Source organism: Arvicola amphibius, chromosome 11, assembly GCF_903992535.2.
Source record: "Arvicola amphibius chromosome 11, mArvAmp1.2, whole genome shotgun sequence".
NCBI classification, from domain to species: Eukaryota; Metazoa; Chordata; class Mammalia; order Rodentia; family Cricetidae; genus Arvicola; species Arvicola amphibius.
This window is the reverse complement of record NC_052057.2, coordinates 16165858-16191653: the sequence shown is the minus strand read 5'-3', so window position 1 is coordinate 16191653 and position 25796 is coordinate 16165858. Positions and strand designations below refer to the sequence as shown.

The 25796-nt window shown below is 45.0% G+C and overlaps 1 protein-coding gene across 2 annotated transcripts in view; it reads left to right on the top strand.

The window, feature by feature from the left end:
* The window catches only part of Kcnab1 (potassium voltage-gated channel subfamily A regulatory beta subunit 1), a 215800-nt gene that overhangs the window by 123859 nt on the left and 66145 nt on the right, over nucleotides 1-25796 (top strand). For both annotated transcript variants that reach the window (XM_038347205.1, XM_038347204.1), the window contains exons 3-4: nucleotides 21875-21912; nucleotides 25142-25221. In XM_038347205.1, the coding sequence (XP_038203133.1) occupies nucleotides 21875-21912; nucleotides 25142-25221 (118 nt within the window). The remainder of the gene's footprint in view (nucleotides 1-21874; nucleotides 21913-25141; nucleotides 25222-25796) is intronic.

Here is a 25796-nt window from a genome sequence, read left to right as displayed (position 1 = left end):
CTGATTGGCCCATTAGCTCAGGCTTCATATTAGCTCTTGTAGCTTTATATTAACCCATTATTCTTATCTATGTTAGCCACATGGCTCGGTACCTTTTTCAGCAGGGCAGCTCACATACTGCTTCTTCCGTGGTCTGGGAAGGAGTGTGAGGAATGGGCTTCCTCCTTCCTAGAAGTCTCCTGTTCTCATCACCCCACCTCTATTTCCTGTCTGGTTGATCTGCTTATACTTCCTGCCTGGCCAATCAGTGTTTATTTAAAACATGATTGACAGAATACAGACAATTCTCCCATACCACTTTAAAAAGAAAAAACAAGGAAAATTCAAAGAAAAGATGGTAGCAAATTAAAGAGCCCCCAAAATATCAAAAATGTCTCTAGAGAACAGACGGCAATGCATTTTGGTTTGTCTGTTTGGTTTTGTTTTTCTGTGTTTGTTTGGTTGGTTGTTTGAACTCAAATTATATGAACCATTTAGTTTAGTGAACTTTGAAATGGGTATAATCTAAGAGCAGTAAATATCAATTTGAGTGTCAAGACTTTTGAGCCTGAATACCCGTGACAAGACACTGTATAAAAAACAGTATAAAACAAGGCAGTTCACAAGCTGCTGACTGGCTTCATTCAAAACAGGTGATGGCATGATGCCCTCTCAAGATGTGTTTCTGCTGTCTCTGGGAAGAAGAAAAGATTAAATATTCGTAAGAGGAATACTGCGCCCGCCTTAGGTATCTCATCAGGCTCCACAAACACCCTCCCTCCACCGCTGTCAGATCAGTGAAGTTGGGTTACTGCTCACGGCTTAGATGTCAGCTCAGTCATCATGGCCCATGTTCAACAGAAACATTGGAAAGTAGGCATTGACACTTCCAGGCAATCAAAAGACCGCAGATATCTTTTGTCAGGATGCTCTAAAGGTCATAGTTAAAGTTGACAGTTCTGACCTCTGTTTGAGGAATGGCTAGAAGCTTCTTGCCTGCCGAGCTTTCTTCTAGCAGGTGAAGAGCATAGAGAAGAGGAGCAGAATGGAAGGATGACTTGAGAATGACCTGAAGATGCAGCTAAGAAACACAGGCCTGCCGAGGAAAAATAGAGGAAGGAGAGGCAACTCTCACCCAGAGAGAGCATCAGCAGGGCCAGTGTGTAAATACACCACCCACGTCATCAAGACCTAGTAGTATCAAAAAACGGAGGGGAAAATGAGCAAATACAGTCTAAAATAACCTCAGTGGCAGCCAGAGCCTTAGGAGGCTAGTAGGGTAAGTTAGTGAGCTGACACCCTGCTTTTCAGCTTTTCCTGTCTGGGCCCCTACCCTGCCGAACTACAGCAACCTTCTAGAGTACAAGCAGTGAATCTTACAGCTAGGCATTCTGGGCTTCTCTCTAAAGCCTTGCGTGCGTGCAGAGCGTACTGCTGGCTCGTCTCCCTCTGCCTTTGCGATGCTCTCACTGTGCTTAAATATTTTGACACCAGGAGCACATGACATTAAACATTTAACATGGTTAGGATTCTTTTTATGATCCCCTTCGTGAGTCCCATTTCTGTTGCTAAGGCCACGGTAAACTAGCCACCTCACCTATTATTATAGTGACAGTCATAAGCATTTATAAAGTGCCTCCAGACGCCTGAGAGACCATTTAAAAGTACAATTTCTTTCCTCAAAGATTTCTAACAATTTTTCTGTATAATGCAAACGGAATGAAGTGTCAGGAGACCAAAATACCCACGGCATCCAAGTGGTGCATGAATATTAAATGCACAGGGGCGTTCTAGGCTTTCTAACAAAACCACAACACATACATGGAAAAATTAGTAGGCATTTCTTTTTCTACAATATAGGACTTGTATGTGTACTTGTGTGCACAGGTACCTGTGTGTGTGCCTTGTGTGTGGAGGCCAGCAATCAGCCTCTGTTGTCATTCCTCAGGAGCCAGCCGCCTGTGTTTCTCATGGACTTGGAGCTTGACAAGCAGTCTGCACTGGTTGGTCAGGGAGCCCCCAAGATCTACCGTCTCCCTTCCCCAGTGCTGGGATTAGAAGCACCATGCCCCACCCCCAGCCTTTTAAAACAGATTCCGGAGGCTGAACTCTGATCCTGGTGTTTACACAGCAACCGTTTTACCCACTGAGCTTTCTCCCGGGCCCTACCCAAATGGGATTTTAAGCGAATAGCTAATGGATAAATTGCTTCCTAAGAATTGCTGACAAACATCGCCGCAGAGCACTTGCCTTTGCTCAAAAGAGTCCATTAGGACCAAAGACACAATGGAGGGAGAAAAATAGTAGCCGAACATTCCATCCAGCAATTAGAAGAACGCTAATAGAAAAAAAAAAATCAGAACCCATGATTGGGCAATTGGCAGGAAGAGTAAAAAAAATTATAAACATGGCTTTCCTAAAAAGCGATACCATTGACCTTGGGAGAGGGTTGAAGGGGAAGGGAGAGGCGGGGGGGAGCAGAGAAAAATGTAAAGCCCAATAAAAATCAATAAAATAAAAAAAAAAACAACACTGTTATGAGAGACTCCGTCTTTGCAATCACCAGCTCCTTTACAAAAGAGGGAAACAGACTCAGGAAGAGCCCATCCCTGCCCAAAGCCTGTGGTAAAGCTGTCCGTCTCAACCCTGGTTTTGTGTCTCTCACTGCTATGGGGGAAAATCATCTAACAATTTAAAGAAAGAAACACTTATTTTTCTTATGGTCTCAAAAGTTCAGAGCATGGCCAGTATTTCTGAGCTCATGGTAGGTCAGAACAGCAAAAGCAGCAGGAAGGAAGAGGCTGTTCACCTCATGACGAACAGGAAACAGAGGGGATCACAACAGGAAGGGGTAGGACAAGATACAGCCCCAGACGCATGTTTCCAAGGACCTGATTCCCCCTTCCAGGCTCCACCTTTGAGAGCGGCCATCTCCCATGACTTTTTAGCTCATCAATGGATCAACGTGCTTTAGGTCACGCCCCTTGGGATCTAGTCCTCTCTGGAGACTCTGGCTCCTCTACACTCAGAGCTGTGCTTTACTAAGACCCTGGGTGTCTCTTGATCCAACCAACCTGACAGCAGAGACTAGTCATCCCTCTCCCTCCCGGGCAACCTCAGATACATGTAACCTGCAGGCACACACAGCCACTGCCATCACCCACTGCATCCCGGACCTCAGCCTCCTCGGTGGGAAGACAGTAGTTTGTGATGGTTAGTGTTAACTGTGGAGTTGAGAGGGTTTAGAATCCTCTAGGAGGCAAATCTCTGCACACACCTGTGAGGGATTATCCTCTTCATTAGCCTCTGAGAATGTCCTCAAGTGAGCATCTTGATCGGGTTCATTGATGCTGGATGATCTATCTTAGCTGCGAGTGGGACCATTCCCTGGCTAGGAATCCTGGACTGAATGGAACAGAGAGAGAGGAGTATGACTGACTTCTTCCTGATTACGGATTCCATATGACTGACTAGCTGCTCCGGGTCCCAGCTGCCTTGATTTCCCAGCTGTGATGGGTTATACTCTTGAGCTGTGAGCTGAAGTAAACCCTTCCTCCCTTAACGGTCTTTGTCACTGTGTTTCCTGACAGTAACAGAAAAGGAACCAGGACACTGTTGCAGTACAGGTGAGGCTCTTTCAGCTCTAAGAGAGGTCGTGTTCACATAGGCAGATTCAGCATGACTTCTGACAGTAGCTGGCTTCCAACTAGACACTGTTAGAACATAAAATGAGTCTTGGCATCCCTGCCCAGCATTGAGGTGGCAACAATTATCAGTGCTCCCTGGATGTAACCAGAGCCAGAATCTGTTTCTACCCAAGATCAGGTCCACTTTCACTGTGAGATTTCAAAGTTGGAATGCTACCAAGCAAAGATGGTTTTGGTTTTATGTAGATGCCTTGAATGATGTCCTGCCTTTTAATTGTTGGTCCACTACCTAGATGATACAATGTGTTTCTCCATAACACCTCTACTCTTGGCCACAGCATGTGTTGTATATATACAGTTCGAATCCCAGTGTTTGCTCTAAGTTTATAGAGATATTATTCTTCAAAACCTTCTACAGTACAAACACTCAAATTCAGGTTTAATCATCTTGATCAGTAGTACACTTGAGTTCCTTTAACAGTGAAGGAAAACCACTGGGGGAATCTTTTGGGGTGCCACCTTCCAGCACAGTGAGGGGGTATGTTTCTAGGGTGTTCATTGAAGAGAATGACACCTCAGACAGCTATCCTCTGGAAGGACAGCATAAATACCTTAGTGGTCTCTCTGTGGGTCAGTGTTCACATGCCATTGAGGTCACAGCTCAAGATACAAATAAAGTCCCAAGTCTTCCTAGATAGACTGAAGATGAATTAATAAAAAAAAAAAAAAACTTTCCAAGACAATTGAGCAAAAATCTTGGATCCAAGCCATGAAAAACAGTTTCCAAAAAAACCCACAAAAATTTCTAGATGAGATACTAATTTCTTCAGGTCCGTGTAGGCAGTAGACTCATGGTGTTTGTGAGAAATCAGACTGAGTTCTGCAAGGTTTTGCCATTATCAGGCTGATCTCTGAGAGGCAAAACGGCTGCCACAGCTCCGAGCCTCATATCTCATTGGCTGTGGCATCCTTCAGTGAACTAGTTCCTCCAGGACTTCAGACAACCATGAACTGCCTAGCTAGGGATATGGTTTTGTGGTACAGCGTTTACCTAGCATGCGTCCATTCCTAGTACCCCAAAAGCAGATGTGGAGAGATGGTCAGTGGTAAAGAGTGAATCCCTGGGTCCCAGAACCTACATGGCAGCTCACCCCTGCTTGGAACGATCTGTAGCTCCAGGCCGGTTTGATGCCACTGCCTCCATGGGTACCTGCACACACACACAAACATACCCACGCCCAGTAATTAAACATACACATCGACACATAATTAAGCATAAAACAAATCTTTAATAATCTTTTTTAAAAAAAAGAATTATTACAAATAACTGAAATTGCATTCTCAGAAGAAATGTCAAGGGCTCTTTTCTAAAGAGAGGAGACTTTGGTTGGCTTTCACGTACATGTGACCTTCATGACGAGTTAGACCCTCCCGATCGTGTTCAGCCTCCCTGAGTCTTTATTAGGCTGCTAATAGCTATTGGTCAAATATCTAAATTCTCACTTTCTCTTAGACGTGAAGCATGCTCAGGGTTTAGGGAGTCAGTCCTCATTCACCTCCTGCTGCCTCAGTTTACCTAGTGGACAATTTCTTCGGCTTTGGCTACCCCTCTTAAGATTTATGTTATTTCTATTTTATGCGATGGGTGTTTTTCCTGCATACGTTTCTGTGCACCGTGTGTGTGCAGTGCCTGTGGAAATCAAAAGAAGGTGTCAGGTCCCTTACAAATAGAGGCACAGACAGGTGTGAGGTCCTCTGGAAGAGCAGCGGGTTCTCTTCCCTGCTTGAGCCATCTCTCCACACCCCAGCTGTGACTTTCTAACATGTTATTGTTTTAATTTTTGAAGTTGCATTCTTGAGAGAAGGTGCCTGCTCCGATGCACGCGTGGAGGTCAGAGGGCAGCTTGCAGGGGCAAACCTCTCCTTGCAACATCTGAGACCCAGGAACCAACTCAGGTCATCGCGTTTAACAGCAAGCGCCTTTCCTCCTGGGCCATTTTTATCATGCCAGGCTTTTACTATATTCTTTCCTACACATTCCCAATAATGTTGAAGGATCCGTGAGATTAGTGGCTCATTTACAAACAAAAGCCTCAGCCTGCCACCTGGAGAATGAAAACATGCAAAGGAAGGCATTTGAGAGAGCAAGGCAGAAAGTACCGCTTCATTTCATAGCTGACAACTAATTAAAATGAGAAGAGAAGGAGCTGCCCAACATGTAATTATAGAAAATGGCTGATGAGGTAATGAGCAGAAGCTATATCAGAGCTGACAGGCAAACCACGGAGACGACTTGCGGCTGGAGAGAGGGAGCCAGGGGGATGAAAGGCTTACCCGGCACTCTGAACTCTAACAAGCTTTTTCCAGCCGTGGCTTCACTCAGAAGAAACTACAAGAGCTGCCTGGGTCTTGTCTCGTGAGTTCTCTGAGGCTAGAGGCCGACTAAGCCGAATGCACCCTGTAAGAGGGGGAGTCCAAGGCACTGCTGGTCCTTCCATTGTGCACGTGACTGGTCACAGGAGCAGATCCTAGCACAATCTGTCTGTCCTAAAGGATCCTGGTTCTCGGGCTACAGCGCCCCCACAGGCTGCTTATTTGAAATGCTGTGTACTGATGGTCCACACACCAGCAGGTCATAGAAGGGGTACATGCTGGGGAATGCCAGCTCAGAGCCCTGTATGTGTGCCTGGGTAGTAACTGAGTTGGTCAGTCAGGCCTCTGCCAGTACTGCTCCTCCCCACACACAGGTGAGGGTCGGAGCCCGCTCTCCTGCACCCATCTCATCGGGGTCAGATCTCCTGCAGCTGTGATGAGGGGTAGAGCCAGCTCTCCCAGGACTCGGGTCGGCAGGGCAAGCACTCCTGTGTGGGGCAGGGCCAGATCTCCCAGAGAGGTGAGCGCAACCCTCAAATTTCAACACTCATGGCTTGCGTAGCCCCTGGTGGTAATGTGGGTCACAGACATCAGCACAGACCCCAGCTTCAACAGGATCACTGATCCAGAAAATGCCCTTGGCAGCAGTTCAGGCCTGGACGTCACCATGGTCCTGGGAGGCAGCTCAGGCCACTCAGATCAGTATGGCCCCTGTGGCAGCTTGACCCCCAGACAACAGCATGGCCTTAGATGGTGGCTCATTCCCCAGGCATCTGCACCCACATCACATGACTGTTGTTGGTAACGGGAACCACAGACATAAACACAGAGCCTGGCTATGGTAGGGTCATGGACCCAGACATGACCCTTGGCACCATCTCAGGCCCAGATGCCAGCATGGCCTCAGGGGGCAGCGCAGGGGATCCCAATCTGTACGACCCTGGTGGCAGCATGGTTCTTAGACACCAACATGGTGTTAGGTGGTAGTCCAGATCCCAGGTAACCTGTGTCGTTTGGTGGCAACATGGGCCGTGAACATTACCACAGACCCCAGCTGCAGCAGGACCACAGATCTAGACATGGTTCTCAGCAGCAGCCTGGGCCTCGGCGTCACCCTGAGTCCAGGTCCAAAGAGCTGCTCACTGTGACGTACCCACCCGCCCGGTGCCTCAAGGTGTCTTCCACCCACCCAGACTGAGTAGGGCTGGGCCGGTCTATACTTGGGATTTTTTTTAAGCATAAAATACCATTAAAAAATAGTAAGCTGCCAAATTCAAGAAACTGAATGGAACATATACTAGTCTGGCTGCCTTCTTTAAAGAGAAGGTCAAAGATAAATAGAATGTGGTCAAGTATAACTCAAATATGAAGAAGTAGGAAGTGTGGAAATGACTATAAAATTTATCATGGGAGGTTATTTATTTATTATTTATAAGATTTATTCATGTGGCTCATGTGAATGAAAGCGTTTGCTGAGCATGTCTCACAACCTGAGTTTGATCCCTGAGATGCACATAGTGGAAAGAGACTAACTCCCAAAAAACAATGTCCTCTGACTTCCACACATGTCCTGGTAACTGCACACACTCGTGCACGTGCACACACGTTCAGACGCATACACCAGTAAAAAATAATAATTCATCATGAAATCAATGAGAAATCATTGAAGCATTCCAGGAACCCAGATGATAGCAACAGTTGTGCACTGATGGATAGCAATAACTGATGGAGTGGCTTCTCTGAAGAAAATCAAACCATAGGATCCCAAGAAAGGAGGAAATACGAGCGTGGGAGAGAAAAATGTCCCTAATGGGAGCAGAAGACCGCACTGCCTTGCTGTGTGTTCATTTGTATGCATGAAGCAGGTTCTAAGAAAGCCATCTGAGGGCAAGCGGTTTTCTCTGCGATGGCGCTTGTCATCACCATTTTCATCAGTAGAGACGTGGATTAGAGAGGGAGGCCAACCACTGGAGAAGCCAATGTGCAGCGGGATGCACACCCGTGGGCGAGGAGGTGGGCCATTGTTGGCCAGCAGAGTTGTAGGCAGCGGGAAGCTCATGGGAAATCAGGCAGAGCAGCAATCCCATCCCCTCGAGGACCTTGGCAGATCCTGAAGTAGGAAACAGAAAGCATTTGTAGTTTGACAGCTTTATTCTTCTTCTCTGTACAGCGAGGGGTCTGTTATCCGGGAAGCCGGAAGGAGAGGTGTGGTGAGGCCGAAGGGTTAAGGGACAAACAACTTCTAGAGAGGGAGGACTGGCAATGGCTCCTTCTCTACCACTTGTGACTTTTTCCAGCGCATGTCCAGCATCTTTGTTATGGATGATGAAGAGCCAGGTAGTCGGGTCTGTCCACCTTGGAGCTTTGCCCGGAAGATGCCATGAATCGGCACTGAAGCCATGGAGCAGAGGACAGGGCAGGAGAAATGAGCCCACGGGTGACCCTTGTGTTCTTGTCCCAGAAACAAGAGTGCTGATGCTCTTTTTATCCCGTCTTTTTTTTTTTTTCTGCTAAGCTATTTTTACTGTAGTCATTACTTCCACTGGGACTTTTGCAACTAGTAAGATGAAGGTCAGAGAAACAAAGAGAGAATGCCGAAGGAAGAGGCTTCTCTTGGTGATTACCTATGGCTGTGAAGAGACACCGTGACCAAGACGATTTATAGAAGAAAGCATTTAACTGGGGACTTGCTTACAGATTTAGTTGTTCATTTTCCTGACAGGGAGCATGGTGGCAGAAGGCAGGCATGGATGGTTGTAACTGGGAGCTACAATCTGATGAGCAGGCAGCAGGCAGAGAGAGACACTGGGCCTGGCATGGGCTTTTGAACACTCTCAGGGATACACTGCCCCCAACAAGGCCACACCTCCTCCACCTAATCCTCCCAAACAGTTTTGCTAATAGTGGACCAAGCATTCAACCGGATGAGCCTATTATGGCCATTCTCATTCAAATCACCGCAGTCTGTAACCATTTGGTGAAGCCCTACAAGACATCACAATCTCCAGCTTGGGATCAAAGTCACCTCGGGCTTCTCAGCTACGGGATTCTTCACTTTGTTACTGTTCTTTTTCCTGTACTTTGGCTTCTCTCATGGATGGACCGAGTACATCCCATAATGTCCCAAGCATCACTTGGAACAGTTATTGGCTCTGGCTGCCATTCTGCCCACGTGGAAAGATTTATTTATAAATAAATACAGAAAAACAAACAGACAAAGAACAGCTATGCCTGCACCTCTCAGACTAAGTAAATCAGCTCCCCGGGTGGTCCCACTTACTGGGGTGGAGTTGAGGCTCAGTGAACTAGATTTAGAGCACCAACCTGGCTTCCTGCTGAGAGGCAGTACTTCCTTCTTACCTGAGTTACTTGCTCATCAATGACTATGGATAGATAAGGAAGTCGGACACACACCTGAAAGAATATGGCTTCCCACACAACATGCAAGAGGCCCGACCAGAGAGTGGGCACTTGCTCTCCTGCTCACCGATGTGAGAAGCAAGTAGTGAGCCAGGTGTTCAGTTTGGATTTACCTCCGATGCCCAGTGTTTGAAAAAAAAGTCTTTGAAAATTGCAATATGCTTTTAATGTTTTCTATTCATAATGCTTCACCTAGGTTCCATAATAAATGACTAACTACTTCCTGAGTTTGTCAAGCTGGGTTTGCCTTTAGAGTTGGTACATTCTACAGATGTGGGCTTTCACAGCAGTCTTTAAAGGAGTAGCTTCCTATAGAGCTTCTGTTACTTCAGATAATTTCTCCTTGGAGAGAAGAAGGGAAATACCGTTCAGTGAGTCTGTCATAGCCTGAGCGCCGCTGTCGGCATGGGCTGAAATCATTTGACTGTGTAAGCTGTGGAGCCTCTCTGCTTAGACTTAATTCTTGACCTAAGTCATGATTTTTAACTGATGTGGTGTCTACAGAATACATACCATATAATACAGCGACTGGTACAATGGAAGTTCTGCAAATAAAAACACCCATTGGCATCATCATCATCATCATCATCATCTAGGTCTCCCAACTCTACAGCGAGTCTTAGCATGAGCTAAGTCTCCAGAGTGAACTAATAAATTGTCTATGGACATAATTTTAAGTCTATCCAAAAGAAAAAATTTAAATATACCCTTAAGAGTTGTTGTAAAATAAGAGAAATGATATTTATAATTTGCTGCCTGTAACTGAGGAGAAAGTTGATTGGCAAAACTGACATCTGTTCTCTTGTTAGAGATGGTAATGAACAAGACAAATAGAGTCCCCGTCCTGAGGAAGGGACCCTGAGTGTCCTACCTACCCTTACCTTTGGAAGTCGTTCTTCGACTCAGTAGGTGCACAAGACCCCTACAAGACTAGACCAGCTGACGAAAGCACCGAGTAGGAAAAGGTTTGTGAGTCCTAACAGAAGGGCTGCTTCAGTATTGCTCTTCCTTAAGGGTGTGGTTCCGGGTAGGGTTACCACACTCCAGTGGATGTGTGTGCACAGCACACGTTAGAATCAATGGGTTTTTAAAACACATTCGTGTGTGCGCATGCACACACACACACACAAACACATACACACACACACACAATAATAACAGTAAAGAGGACAAAAATTAGAGGGGGCCAGGAAAGTGGGGGTAAATCTTCAAAGAATTAGTAAAATATGTTTTAAAAGAAGCATTTATTATAGCTGTGTTGACAAAACATAGCACATTCTTAATGAGTGGTCCTCATTAAGATTTTTGACCAATCACAAAACTACCCAAAGTGGAGCACCGTCAGGCAGCTCTCCATCCTGGTGCTCCCTCTGGGAACACTCCCCTCTTTCCCATGGTCAGGCTCACTGGGGCCATCAGAAGAAGAAGCTGACATCATGTTGCTTTAAGACAGCATATGGTAGCGTTATTCTACCACATCAGTTCCCTGCATCCATGAGGATCTCCCAGGCTCCCTCCAGAGCATTCTAGGGGTATGCACTTGGGCATGTGGCCACTACCTAAAATAATGATGAATTCATTCTGATGAACTCATTTCCAATCAATGAATCAATTTAAAAAAGAAGACCAGGCAATAAAAAAGTTCACTGAACATTAATCTCTCCTTGATCATCTCTTCTCTGCCACTTTTGGCATCCATAAGACAGTCCATGAGCACTTGATAGATGCCAGGTTTTATACTGTCTCTGGGGATAAAAAGGTCATTTGGCAGTTTGTTGGGAAAAAAAGTCTCAAGAAGGACTGCATTATGTTTGATCAATGGGACGCTGTTAAAATAAAAAGACAATGCTTATATTCTTGATGTCTGTGTACCTAAATTTGCAGATTGCTGTCCATATTGTGTGCCAGGAAATTTCACTCTCTCACTATACAATCAGGATGGTTCTATTATAACATCGCTGTCTCAATGCTGAAGCCTTGGTAGAAAAGCTAGTATTCTGGCAACACCTTGTTGTCTCTGCTGCTCTATGCTTCTCTCAGACCCAAACTGACTTTTCAATACAGCCTATCATGTAGAAGGAGTATGCCTTAATAAGTTTTATTGTCACTGAAACTGAATCCTGACAGAAACGACTTGAGGGAGGATGCATTTGGGCTCCCAGTTTTGGAGGCCTCATCCATGGCGGCAGGTAGGGAAAAATCAGAGCAGAGCAATGCATGTCATGGTGACCAGAAAGCAGAGGAAAGGCAAATGTTGGAACTTAAAAAAGGATACAGGTCTTAAAAACACCCACAGACATTCCTTCATCTAAGACCTCCTGGGTCTCACCACCGTTTGATAATGCCATCATATTACGAGCCCATCACAGGATCTGTGCATTTATTATGGCAGAGCCTCCGCAATCTAAACACCTCCAGAAACTCTGTCATGGACACATCCCGAAAAGCCTTTCACTAATCTCCTAGTGATTCCTTAATCTAATCAAGAAAATAGTAAGACAATCAAGGTTAGCCATCGGGCTCTGTGTAAAGTCTAGAATAAAGTGAATCTCCTGATATTAAAGGTAGATCCGCATGGTTTCATGATTTAGGATTGCTCCACTTTATTATTATTATTATTATTATTATTATTATTATTATTTGGTTTTTTTCGAGACAGGATTTCCCTGTAGTTTCTAGAGCCTGTCATGGAACCAGCTCTTGTAGACCAGGCTGGCCTCGAACTCAGAGATCCGCCTGCCTCTGCCTCCCGAGTGCTGGGATTAAAGGCGTGCGCCACCACCGCCCAGCTCCACTTTATTCTTAATGTTGAGCTAAATTTCTGGATATAATTACTGAACAAGAAGCATTTCTATCACGCTGATAGAAATAGAAGAGTCTACATAAGAAGAGTCTGTGTCATTCTGCGGGTGATGTAGAAATACCCACCTAGGACTTGGTATAGTTGTAAATCTTCTATTAGGAAAAGATTATAGATACATTTTTAAAGCTAAAATTATTAACAGCTAATATCCCTAATGCATTAATGAAGTGAGCTAATGCTTACATGTAAATTAATGAATCTACAGGCAAACATAGGAACTGAATTAATTTGAGTGCAATATGGCTGAGAATGAGAATTATTTTAGGCTTTTTAAAAATTGTCCCATATATATTTTCTGTTTTCATTATTTTATAGTTCAAGAATTTCTTAGCCAAAAATCACATTTGTATCTCTGCTTCAGCAAGAATGTCACACTATCCCTACTTCCTGAACACGAAATTTGTCTTTTAATAACATTTAATATCCTACGCATCTGATCATTCATGGCCCAGGAAGAAGACTTTGAAAGAAATGTTGCAAAACAGTTTTTTTCATCTTTTTGACAATTATTATTTTCTTGTTTTCACCTAGACATGTTCCTTGCCTTTCAGGAAATTGAAATGCATTCTTAACAGATCCTAACAGCCGCGTGCACACGCCCTGTGCTTTTATATCCAGAAACACCAAAGTTTCCAACATTGTCGCTGTTTGAGGTAGGACACCTCTCCGAATTAGCAGTGATGGAAAGGGCTCAACACAAAACCCTCACAAAGGGAATGATGCAGAAAGTCACGCTGACTTTCCGATTTCTTGGTGAGAGTATTTTTCCAGAACTCTTACGCATAGTAACTTGCTGTGGAAAAGTGTGAGCGATCCAGAAAGGAACAAAAGAATGTGTTTGAGCACAGACTAAATTCCAGGAACTGTGCAAAGATCTCACAGGGAAAAAACATCGTGTATCTTAGTCATAGGTCATATTTTGGAAGACTATTAATTTTTTAAGTTTAAGAATCAGAATTGCATTATTTCCTGTACCCTACAATGAGCCTCTACTTTTACTCTAACAGTGTTTAACTCATCTACACTAACTACTCAACATATTCTTACGAGAACTTTTCAAAGAGCAGCGTGACAAAGCTTTGGTGATGCTGTGTGCTGAGTTTTTGTGCCCTAAGAGTTTCATTTGAGTAAATGATCTTCAATATATAGCCAACAGTACTAGAAAATATTAGGATGTATGACCCAGAGACTTAGAATACAAACCACATTCAGTGTTCCTTTTCCAAGGTCATAAAGTAGGAAGAATCATGATCTGTTGCACCCTTTTTATGAATGAATTGTCCAACAACAACAACAAAATTTAAGTAACTTTTGCTTTCAGTTAGAAAAGTAATAGGTACATACTTTACTGATGTATGCAAAGGAAATGAAAGAATTTAAAGAATAAAAACTTTAAGGATATTAATCTTTTCATTTTGGATTTTCCTAGAGGCTCAAGGAACCAAATCAATTCAGAATTCGTGTCTTTGTAAAGAAGTTTCAGGGGATGAACTTCTGGCTTTAAATTAGTAGTTACGGTTAATCTAACACCAAAGTTCAGAACAAGGCTTATGGGGTACCAAGATATCTGTCCTACTGATGCTCACATAACTCCTGAGCTATGGTGATGAGTCAAGCCTACTTGTGATGTGCTTTAACATTCTTCTAGGATTTTAACCACTTCTGAATGTCAAATACCTGTCTTCCCTCCTATCTGTGACATTACTCCCTTGTCTATAAACTGTATTGATCAGACAGAGAAACTGAACAAAAACGGTTCTGGGCAAACTTGCCCTAAAATAACTCTTAAAACAACATGAAGCTAGGAGTATCCCTTGGTAGCTAAATACAAAAGTCTTCAAATCAAAGAAAGAAAAAAGGGGGGAAGAAAGTGTGGTTGGGGATGAACACAGAACAAAGGAAAGAAGATCAAATATTTGTACATTCCCTATAAAGGTCATAAAGAACCTGTATCTGCTCTGCCCATCTAACCCTCAGACCCTCAAATGTGCACACGGGCTCAGAAGCTCAGACTCCACCTCTCCTCGGGTGTTTCTGTGGTATCCCGACAACATTATCAGTTAGGGGCTCTCTTCTGGTACAGGTTCCATTCCTGGACAATCTGCCCCAGGACCCCAGCCACAGATACCACACCCTGTCATTGGCCTGTCTTCCAGCAGGTCTTGAGTTCTGAAGAGCGTGCTAACTAAGGCTTGGGTCAGTTTTCTGTGCATGAGATTAGGGCATTGCTCATAGAACCACAGAGTCCTTAGGCAAACCTTGATCACTGGTAAAACTGAGAGAAGGCATAAGGTGGAGGTGACTGGGAGGCGTGGGGACAGCTATGTGGCATTCTTCATCCACAGATGGACAGTTTGAGAGAAGAGGTGTAGAGCTTATCACAACAATGTTTTCCACGGGAGAGACATTTGGCAGAGGGAATAATGTGGACAGAGCCCTAAAGTAGGATGGTGTTGCAAACAGCCTGATGTACAGTTGGCTGGAACAGAGTAGGGGGTAGGTGGGGAGAACAAGGCATTGTCACCAACCAAAATCAGCTTGGAGCCATGGAGAGTGTGACAGCCTACTGCTGAAGAGCCCTGGCAGACTTCCTCGTCTGTAGGAAATGCGGTGTTTTCAAACCCCGCTGCGTTTTCCCATGAGAACTAGAACTGATACATACGATGTATACACAAGAGTCTAGAACAGTGGTTCTCCGCCATCCTAATGCCGCAACCCTTTAATACAGTAGCTCATGTTATGGGGATCCCCCCCCCCAGCCATAGAATTATTTCCGTTGCTATTTCATGGCTGTAATTTTGCTATTGTTATGAATCATAATGTAAATATCTGTTTTCCGTTCATCTTAGGCAACCCCTATGAAAGGGCTATACGATCCCCCCCATAGGGTCGTGACCCACAGTTTGAGAACCACTGATCTAGGAAAAAACAAACAAACAGGTTTATCTGTATGGCAGATACTGAGCGGTTCTTTCTCATTGTAGCTTCCTATTTTACTATATCCCAAGGGGTGGAGAAAAGGATTTAGATGGTGTTTAGTCCTTAGAAGTGTGTGCGCGTGTGTAAGCACACTTGCTTCAGCAGTAAACGGGGATACTCCTTGCACCTCACATGCCTGGGAGGCACACTTGAGTTCCACGTGGCCTTCACTGCGTCCTTGTCTAGTTGTATTGCTTTTCCAAGCTCTTTGGAGAAGTCCAGGTGCGAAAGGTCACCACCCTCACCCCCTGAGAGCGTGGGTGGTGTCACCAGCTCTTGCTAGGAAAGGTAATCAAAGTCAAAAGTTGCTATCCCATTTGTTAACTCTGGCCAGATGCTCATTAGCAACACCCCAGACGCCAGACGAGGCTGCAGCAGCTTGGATCCGAAAATAAGGGCCAGGCTCCGTGTCAAACACTGGCAGATGCGCGCAGGAGCAAGTGCGCGCCGGAACACGGGAGGGATGGTTTCTCCGCGCCATTTGCAGGAGGTGTGGCCTTGAGATGTGCCACAGTTACAGCCCGACAAGCCCGCACCATCTGCGCTGTGGCCACAGCAGGGCTTCTCAGTGCGGCACATCCCATTCAGATCTCTGGGTTGCTTGTTAAATACGCAGGTGATCTGGCTGCTGGTCAGATGCAAATAATCAAAATCTCAGAGTGGAGCTTCTAGGGAATTCTAATGCTTAACACTCATGCAGCGAAGACGGGGAGTTAATGGCGGCTTTGAGGCAGAGGCTGTTAACCTTTTATTCTATTTCACCTGTCTCCTAAAACTCCTGTGTTGGTGCTATGCTATTGCTATTATTACTACCATTATTATCACCATCTAAGTCATCATTATTATTGTTGCCACCAGCAGCTATCCTCCCAGTGAGTGGAGGACTTAGGACTTCAGCCCTGGCCTGCCTGGCTACGCTGCTTCCTCAGCAAGCAGGCGCCTCCATTTTCCATACAGGAGGTGAAAAGTCCAAGAAGTGAATTCCTCAACCTTACCTCAGCCACCTGTCTAGATACCCTAGACCCGTCCCTAGAGATTCCTCCTCAGGCCAAGGATTTCTGGGTTCTTTACTCTGTTCATTCTTGAACTCCTCTTAATGAGTGAGCAGAGTTCTTTCCACACTATCTGATGAAGAGAATCATGATAAATAGGAAACCACCTTAGCTCACCTAGAATGATATAATAGAGCGTCAAATCCTAGAATCAGAGACTCCTGGCTCCACAGCTATTGCTCCACCCCCCTCCGGGGAGAAGGACCGTGGCATCTCGCCCTCCAGCGATAGTTGATGCATCTGCCCACAGTGTTATCACCCCTTCTCACTGAAGTTACTGCAGCAGAGGGGGGGTCATAGCACCCTTCTTTAGTAAAGGAAATGACTGGTCGAACCACATCCCAACCACCTAGAAGCTAAAAGAACTGATGAATTACCAATGAGCATCATTCATTCTTCAAGAAATCAAAGTAATTATGCCTGATAGGAAATTACCCCCTTACTTTGAAGGTTACTGATACTCGAAAGGCAATTCGGTTAAACTTAACCAACATTGACCAACCATCTACTAAGTCGCCACTTTTATTCTAGGGCTTTGGAGAGTGGTGAGTGTGTCAAGGGTCAGGGAGGTGGCCCCCTTGAACACAGTAAGGTGAATGTAACAATGGCTAACTTCCGAAACGGGAGACACTATTTTATTTTTAAGTTACGGGTATATACGTAGCTTTATTAGCTTGCCATCGCTATAATGAAATATCTGACATGGGCTGCTTATTTAGCTTAAAGTTTTGAAGGTGCAAAGCCCAGGATAAGCAGGAGTAGGGGTGGTGGGAGGTACAGAGGGGCAGTTCACTTGACCTCTATGAGGTCAGTAGGTGCTGGCCCATTGTGATGGGAGTACATGTCTGAACAAGCAAATGACTACATCTCAAACAAGAACAGAGAGGATAGAAGGGCAAAAATTGCTCCTTTCGTAACATCTCCCTCATAAAGGCTGCTAAGGGGTTATCCTCAATAACCTTTAACCTCTAACTAGGTTATGCCTATTAAATTCCCACCACTTCCCAATAGCACCAAGCCAAATTCCCAATGTAAGAACCCTTGGTGGGTATGCATAAGCATATGTGATGCATGTGCTGTTTTATGATAATAATTTTTAGTCAATATAAAAAGAAAATTATTTAACATTGACTATTTTTAATCATAATTCATCACAACCTTGGCCTAACGTCTGTTCTTCTGAATGAAAGTGTCCTTCAGGCTGTCTGACTTTCACTGTGATGTACACAGCACAACCTTAAGTTCTCAAAAGAGACATGGAAGAATTTCTGGATTTTTTTTTTTTCTGCTTCTTTTTGGAATGAAACTGCTCCTTAAACTAGTGTTATCCCAACACGACTGGAATCACGGTCAGTTTTCAAGTGTAAAATGGCCTTGTCTTCCTCTGAGATATATGTACAGTTCTGGCTTTTGTTATTTGTTTTCAATACTAATAAAAATGAGCTAAATAATACTAGTTTATTTGCAAAAAAAAACTTGAAATCAGAGACCTTTTTGGCAATCCAGTTTTGAACAACACAATCTTGAAGGCTGGATTTTAGGCTATAATTATCATCTAGAAACAGACTGTCATTCCTCAGTAAGTGGCTTCCCCAAGCTTTGTCACATCTGAGATGAGCAAATAATCCTGGCAAACGCAGTTTCTGAATTAATAGCAGCTTGACTTACGTTTTTCCATTTGTTGATGGTGGTTACAATCAATATACATTTGGTAGAAACCATACTTTGATTTTTGCTGTGATGTTAGGGATGAAATCCAGGGCCTTGTGCAGGCTAGGCCAGTACTTCACCACTGAGCTAAACCCCAAATTTTCACACTTTGCCTGTGAATTTCGACCCTTTCCTGGGGGAAAAAAAATTTGCATTAAATACTGTCAGGATGCTGGGCAGCAGCAGGTGGGTAAACCCGTGGTCAGCCAACCACCATGCGGGAAACAGCTGATTCTAAGCATTAGGCTGCTAAATTAATTGCTAAGCTAGGGTCTTTGGTAAATGAGGTATGTGAGATGCGTTTGGCTCACGGTATTGCCAACACTTGCTAGATTTACCAGTCAAGGAACATCTGTTCTTGGGACTGTCCCCGTAGAGAAGCATTCAGGCACAGCTGATTTGTAGGATCAATCAGCAAGAAGCTCAAACTCCAGGAAGTCTCCGGGACTCAGTAGAGACTGGTCTAATCTCACTGACAACACGAACAATTTAAAAAACAAACAAAAGAACTGCTTTCGCAGCACCGCCCAAGCCAGCTAGCAAATTCATTAAGCAAACGTTGACCTGATTTTGCTTGAAGACATAGAAGAACAGCTAATTTGTGGGATTCATTACTGAATCCATGGCTTGTCCCATTTTAGCTCTTTGCCCAAAGCCGTTTTTAATGAATGGGGAAATTAAAGGGACTCAGGTACAATGTTCCAATAAAATAGTGCCATCTTTGGTCTATAGCTTGACAGGGCCAGCAGCAACCCCACCCACCTCGGGCAACAGTGCCTTTGACCAGATGATTACGTTCCTAAGTGATCTGAGACTTCCGCCCATACACACACATGTTTTTTCCTTTCATGGGTCTCATCATTCAAAGTTCTCACCAGGCCACAAATAAATAGTCAACAGTGTGCTGTCCCTCACATCTGCTTTCTCCTTCGCTACGACAGAGAATGGCTCCAGCATTTTGACTTGTGCTGAGCCCTCTTCACTCTGCCTGACACGCTGAGTCAGATGAGCTAACATTCTCAAATGTGTTTGTTCTCTGGACTCATCATTTCTGCCGCATTCAAAGGGACTCTTTATAAACATCTTGTCTGTGAAAAGGTTTAGATGCCCAAGCAGTTATTTTCACTTAATACAGAGCTTAATCACAGCATCTCATTTAATTCCCATTCCAAACCAAACATGGACCATTTCTTCAGACCATTAAGTTTTTCAAAGACCATCTTGTCTGTGTACAGGTCACTGTAACCCCCGCTTGGCAGGGTCAGCTATTCAGGGTCCTCTGAAGGGGCGCTAACCTGCAAGACATGAGCTGTAAAAGAGGAAGGAGACCAAGCAAGATTCTATTGTCAAGGTCTCCGTTTATTGGGGTGAACGTTACAGCTTATATACCCTTGAATGGGGTGGAGGTAGGGGTAGGCAGGAACTCTGCCGGGGTAACTGAAGGTCATCAGCCAGCACCTGGTGTAAGCCGAAGCATGTGATTCATTAACATTGGAGTAAGGGGTGGGTTCCCTTAACAGATGTGATCCATTAGCATTGGAGTAAGGGGTGGGTTCCGTTAACGGATAGCTCTCAAGATAGTTTGGGATGAGGGGTGGGATCTCATCCTTAGGGCAGTGACCTCTGCAATCCCTGTAAGGACGATGGTCCCTGACAAATCTATCCTTAGGAAAATGGTCCCTGACAGGTCACGACTGGTTTTATTTTGGTTCCTTAGGGTGGGATTTTTCTTTGTTAGCATTCTTTGTTTGGAATATTCTTTGGAAAAAAAATGTCTATGCCTATTCTTAAAACAATTAACTCTGTTTTTTAAAATTGTAAGTTTGCATTCCTCTTATTTTTGCTGTAAGAATAAGCATACAGTACAAAGCAGTAGCCATTCTCTTTTAATGTTAAGAATATACCAGGAGGGGCTGGCAAGATGGCTCAGCGATTAAGAGCATTGCCTGCTCTTCCAAAGGTCCTGAGTTCAATTCCCAGCAACCACATGGTGGCTCACAACCATCTTGTAATGAGATCTGGCGCCCTCTTCTGGCCTGCAGGCATATATGCAGACAGAATATTGTATACTTAATAAATAAATAAATATTAAAAAAAGAACACATGTGATAAAAAAAAAAGAATATACCAGGAAGTGGGTTGGGGAGGCTCAGGAACTGACATAGTCTTTCACAAAAGCGCCTCCCCCAATCCCCGCAGTTTGGGGAATGCCTGCCTAGAAAGGACATTGACCCTTTATTGTCAGTGTTTGCTAAAAATCCAAAATTTTTCAGAAAAATTTCCTAAGTCTTTAAATGTCAGTAACTCATTCAAAATTTCCTGAAATCCAAGTTGGTTGGCTCTGTTGTAGTGAAGCAGAATGAAGTTGAGCATCAGCTGTGGGCTGCCCATCCGCAACCTCTGGAGATAGAGAGTGCATGCGTAAGGTGATTTACACACTCCCTTTGTCTTAGCACAAAAGAAAATAGCACACCAACATACGTCTGTGGATGCCACACTAATTGAGAGAGATAGTCGAATTCAGCAGAGTGATTCACTGACGGGGGCAACTTTGGCTTTGAGAAAAAGCCAAGCATGTGTTGGCTGATGTGAGATTCCTCAGCTGTAAACACAGATAAAATTGCCCTCTGAGTCTGTCAAATGATTCCAGAAAAGGTTTGTCGTCTACTACCTGGCTTCTAGAAGGTGTGCTGTGGTGGTAGCCATGACCGTTACAGTGAAAGGCAGAATATTGCCAGCAGCATTTCTTTCCAGCCCTAGAAGTGTTAACCACGCCCATGCCCTTACTGCTTCTACTCTCTTGCCCAGGTCTCCCTCTGACTCATGTTTCACCCCGTGGCCTGATGGTCCAGACACAGCCCATCAACACATTCACATTCTCCACCTTCTTGTTTTTCCGAGATCCTGTCCATGTAGAAACACCTACCCCCTTCTTCTCCATTCCCTTTACTCCCGTAAGACTCCAGCACAGTGTCATCTCTAGGAAGTCCTCTATGAGTCTTGCTCCTCCAGCCTAGGTGGAGCACACTCTGCTGGCGTATCTTTTGTTTGCCTCCGCTTTATCAAGATGCACAGCTAATTAGGAACTCGAGACGAGAAGTGCGCCATTCACCTCACTCTCCTTAGTACATGAGGCCATGTCTCTGATAAACTTGCAGCTCAAGAAAAAAGTGGCTAAGGAAGAGACCAACTAAGGAGGCTTGTTGGAGCCTAGCAGGGACGTGTGCCTGCTCAGTGTCTTGCTTCACACATGCTGCCGCTGGCTATGCCCCCTCCCTCTCCCTTCCTCGCCCTCGCCCTGGCTCCTGCCTCTACCTTTACCCCAAACCCACAGAAATTTACCAGAGCAGTGCACACAGAGAAGGGACATGAAGGGTCACCACCCAAGTCTTATCAGAAGGTCGTGGCAGAATGTCTGAAAAGTCCTCTGGAAAGGTAGCTAAAAATTCCAGAGTCTACAAACAAGGCCAGAAGTGTAAGTCAAGGCCTGGCTCACTCTGGCTGCCACGCTTTCTTGTGCTCGCTCGCAGAATAGGCCTTTCTAGCTGCAGAGGAGTGAAAATAGGCATGCAGCCAGTGTGAGCTCCGTAACACTGACTTCTTGTGAAGAAGCAACGTTTCACGTAAGGCAGGGATGTGCACCATAAGCATCCATGGTGGCTTGAAGAGGCACCCTTCCCCAAAGGGACACAGACCCTTCCTGGAATATTAGGAAGTGGGGCAAAGGCTAGACTAGAGTGTGCATGTGGCCCCATCTAGGCGCATTTATGAACTACCTGCTCTGACATAAAGGTCTCCTCTTATTGTGTACAATATTATAAAAATGACTACAAATGTTTATTCTCTTCCAGGAACATGGGTGACATTTGGAGGTCAAGTTTCAGATGAGGTGAGTCACTTTAAACTTCTACAATGTGCAGAAAATGTGCAGTGGAATTATTTTTCTCTTCCCTATCATTTTTTTTCTTGGATTCTTATTTTAGTGTGTGTGTGTGTGTGTGTGTGTGTGTGTGTGTGTGTGTGTGTGTGTACTGCTCAGACATCAGGTTAAAGCTATCCTAGAATGAGGTCTTGGGTAAGGTGAGTCCATCCAAGTATAGCTTTTAGGGGCTGGCAGCAGAAGGCCTTCCAAGGTCAGCATTCCCCGTAGCTATGGAAGTAAGTCCTTCCTCCCTACAGGAGGACCTGGGTGCACATCAAGAGGCCTTATGACTGGCATCGGGTAGGGAAAGATAGAGAGGAAGAGACCTGATCAGTCATCCTCATCAATTTAGACCATAAAACCCAGTATGGACAAGTTCAACAGAACCGCCATATACGGTTTGCCCATGCATGCCTCAGCATTGCCAGGGCATACACGTCATTCAGTTTCAGAGAAGTATAGAGTTGTACAGAGGCACATTCACAAGGAATGCAGCTAAGGACACAGACACTGTTAGGCACGAAGATAGCAGCAAGTTAGAAGGGAACTAAGTTCCTAGCCAGGGTCTCCAGCCTGCATGGGACCTGCTACTGCCTGGTGCACTGTGTGGAAGAAAACAAAGAAGGCTAGCCTTGTGAGCAGAGGAGCCAGCTGGGAGCTAGTGCCAACCACTGCATGGTTCAGTGCCACCTATTCTCTAGGGGTAAAATGATAAGCCAGTAGCAATGCATTCACCTCCCTGATTGTTCAGCTCCCTCTCAGACTTCCAGGTGCTGTCATCCTAAAGCAGGCACAAATGACCATACCATAATCTGCTGGGTGCTGTAATTATCAATGCCACACCAAGAGGATGTGAAGTCCCTATCCATGAAGATTTCAACAACATATCGGATAGGTACTTAACAGGGATATCAACAAAGTTAGTAACTTAATGGCATGTCTTTCAAATAAAAACCAAGATATATGCTACTCATACGAGTAATAATTTCTTAACAATAATTTTTAAGAGAGCACATTTAGGATCCCAAAAGCACTGAATTTGGGGATTTATTTCATGTTTTCTCTTCTGTAATGTAGTTGAAGTAGCTTTAATAGCTGGTAACATTAAATCCTGCTCACATTAATTTAGTCAAATAGAGAGCATTTATTTCTACTTTTAAGCTATTAGGAAGAGAACCATTCTCTCAGCCCTAAACAGCCCTTTGCATCAACTTCCTTTTCCGGCAGCAGGAATGAAATAGCTGCAGAAATATTTAAGACTCAAAAAGAGCAAAGCAAAAGTTCTATTTCTAGAAATTCTGTAAAGAAGTGTTCCCAGAATTCTTTGCAACAGCTCGTTAGTGTGAATATCTCACAAGACTACTCTTCTTGGCCACGTAGCTCACAGGCCATTAGGCCCTTGTTAAGGAAGTGAGACCAGCTTCCCCTGTTGCCTCCAGGCTCCGTGAGGGAGGAGGAGATTTCTTCACAGACTCCCCTTCAGTTTTCAGAGAAGGAAACTGAAATCTGCACAAGCCGAATGATTTGTTCAAGTTTATAGAGTAGGGGACATTCTTCGCCTCTGCTCACTTTTCGTCACATTGACCAAAGACCTCAAGTCGTCCACTTTTAGGGAAGCAAAGCTTTATTGTTTTGCCTTAAACTTTCAGGGGTTTCCATCTTTTTGGCTCTGCTGACTTGGATCCTGTAGTGAGCCAGCCGGTCATGACTGAGTGTGCATTAGCGGAAGAGCCGAGAGGCAGGATCCTAGTGACAATGGCCTATCACTAGGCCCCGCCTCCTGATGCTTCTGCCATCTCCAAATAATGCTACAGAATAGGTACCAAACACAGGGCTTTCATAAGACGTTTCAGATCAAAAACTCTATCAAGGCCTAAAGCCGGACTTTAGACTTAATTCAATGTCTTCCCCATTATTCCTCATGAGGTCTTCAGATCCTGTATTTTTGGAAGTGTTCCTACTCTCAGTCACACCAAGTGTCATCCAGAATTCTCCATCTCAAACCTCCTCTGGAGAGTAATGGTTACCTTTCCCCATAATAATCCACCAATATGCCGTGTGACATACCATAATAACTTTTACTGCACGCACGGTAACTTCTAAAACATAGGACATTCAGAAGGAGGAAACTATATTTGCTCTATTTTCAGCTCTTCTCAAGGGTGATGTTTTTACAGTAGCAGGTTAAAGGCCGCAACTGCTTAAAGGGCAAAGGTTGTGCCCACCAGCCTAGCCCTGGTCTTGGGAGGCTAATTTTCACAACACCAGAAACACAGTTTATCCTAGAAATGCTAATGAAGCAACACTAGTCCACCATCAAAGAACATACTGGAAAATCAACTGTAATGATTTGTAAAGTGGGGAAACTGTTCAAACTTCTCATAGGTAAACCAGCAACGTGAAGATAGACTCCACGGTATGCTAAGACAGCCACACCTCCCGCGGGTTGCTGCAGATAACCCGGATAACTGTCTGCTCTCCCCCTACACTCCTAGCTTGCTCTGAGCAGCTTGAGGAATCCTGGAGCTCTGTTCTGCTGCAGCCTAAGCAGTAGGATCTCTCCCCACAGTGAGTCAGGGTCTTGCTCCCTCCCCTGAGTGTTGACTCAGCAGCAGCTCCAAGATGACGCTCACTGTTCCACCGAACTGCGGGTGCCAGGAGCGTCACAACAGTCATGGTTGTCGGACCCGTGACTCATCAGCACAGTTGGCTAGGCCTTGAGGAAAGTCACAAGCTTTTAGGTCAGGAGTCACCCAACTGCCAGAAACTATCGGCTTGCAGAAAGGAGTGGAGAGATGGAGTCTGCGTTGATACAAATGACCCCCTTTGTCAGCAAGATTACACGTCACAGAGGGTGTTAACAAACAAGGTTTCCCAGTGGGGAGGGAAACACAGATCTGAACACCTCAGCTGGAGGATGACCAACAAAGCCCCCCCCCCCCCCACCCCCGTCCCGCCACACAGACACGCGCATGCGCACAAACACACACAGGGAAAAGGAATTACAGCCTACTTGGAGGGTAGAAGGATCACAAGCCCTGTGCTCTGCTCTTCTTTCTTCTGTCAGTCACTACAACTGAGAAAAGTGAGAAGTGGTAATGAGATCTCAGAGTGAAAGGCAGATAAAGTATTTAACACCGCTTCCCAGCTAGGAAGGCACTTCCGGCATTTCTGACTGACCTTTGCACTCTGGCAGGTTGCTGAACGGTTGATGACAATTGCCTATGAAAGTGGAGTTAATCTCTTCGACACTGCCGAGGTCTACGCCGCTGGGAAGTAAGTCAGAACCAGTTACCATCCCTCACCGGGCATCCCTGGAACCAAGAGGGCATTGCTGTGGCATGGGGGAGGAGGGGCTGCTTCTCTTGGGCGTGTCTCAGCAGGCACGCTCTTCCTCAGTCCATCAGTACAATCGAGAGTGTTGAATCCTGGGACCGTCTTGGTCTACCCATATCATTCCAGTAAGAAAAATGCACTGAAGGGAGGCAAACACGAGAAAAACATGCCGGGGAAACGACGGTGGAGATGGAGAGGCGTTGACTAATTATTTGACCACCTGTCCCTGGGCTGATTTTCATGAAAGTTGTGATTCCCAAATGATGCCAAGGTATCAACAGCTTTTGCAAGAGGGCGCTTCAGAGCCTCCTGTGAAGACAGCAGGTGGCAGAGAGTCCTCACTTCTGTTGAGGAGTGACTTCCAGTGTCTGGACCCCAGGGTTGAGTTGGTACTCAACGTGGCTGGCCAAAGCAGAACACAGAGCTGATGTGAGCTGATGCTCCGTCAGGCCAGGTCACCAAGCACATGCCACACTACGTAACTATTGTGCTTTAGAATAGGGATGGAGCCCTGG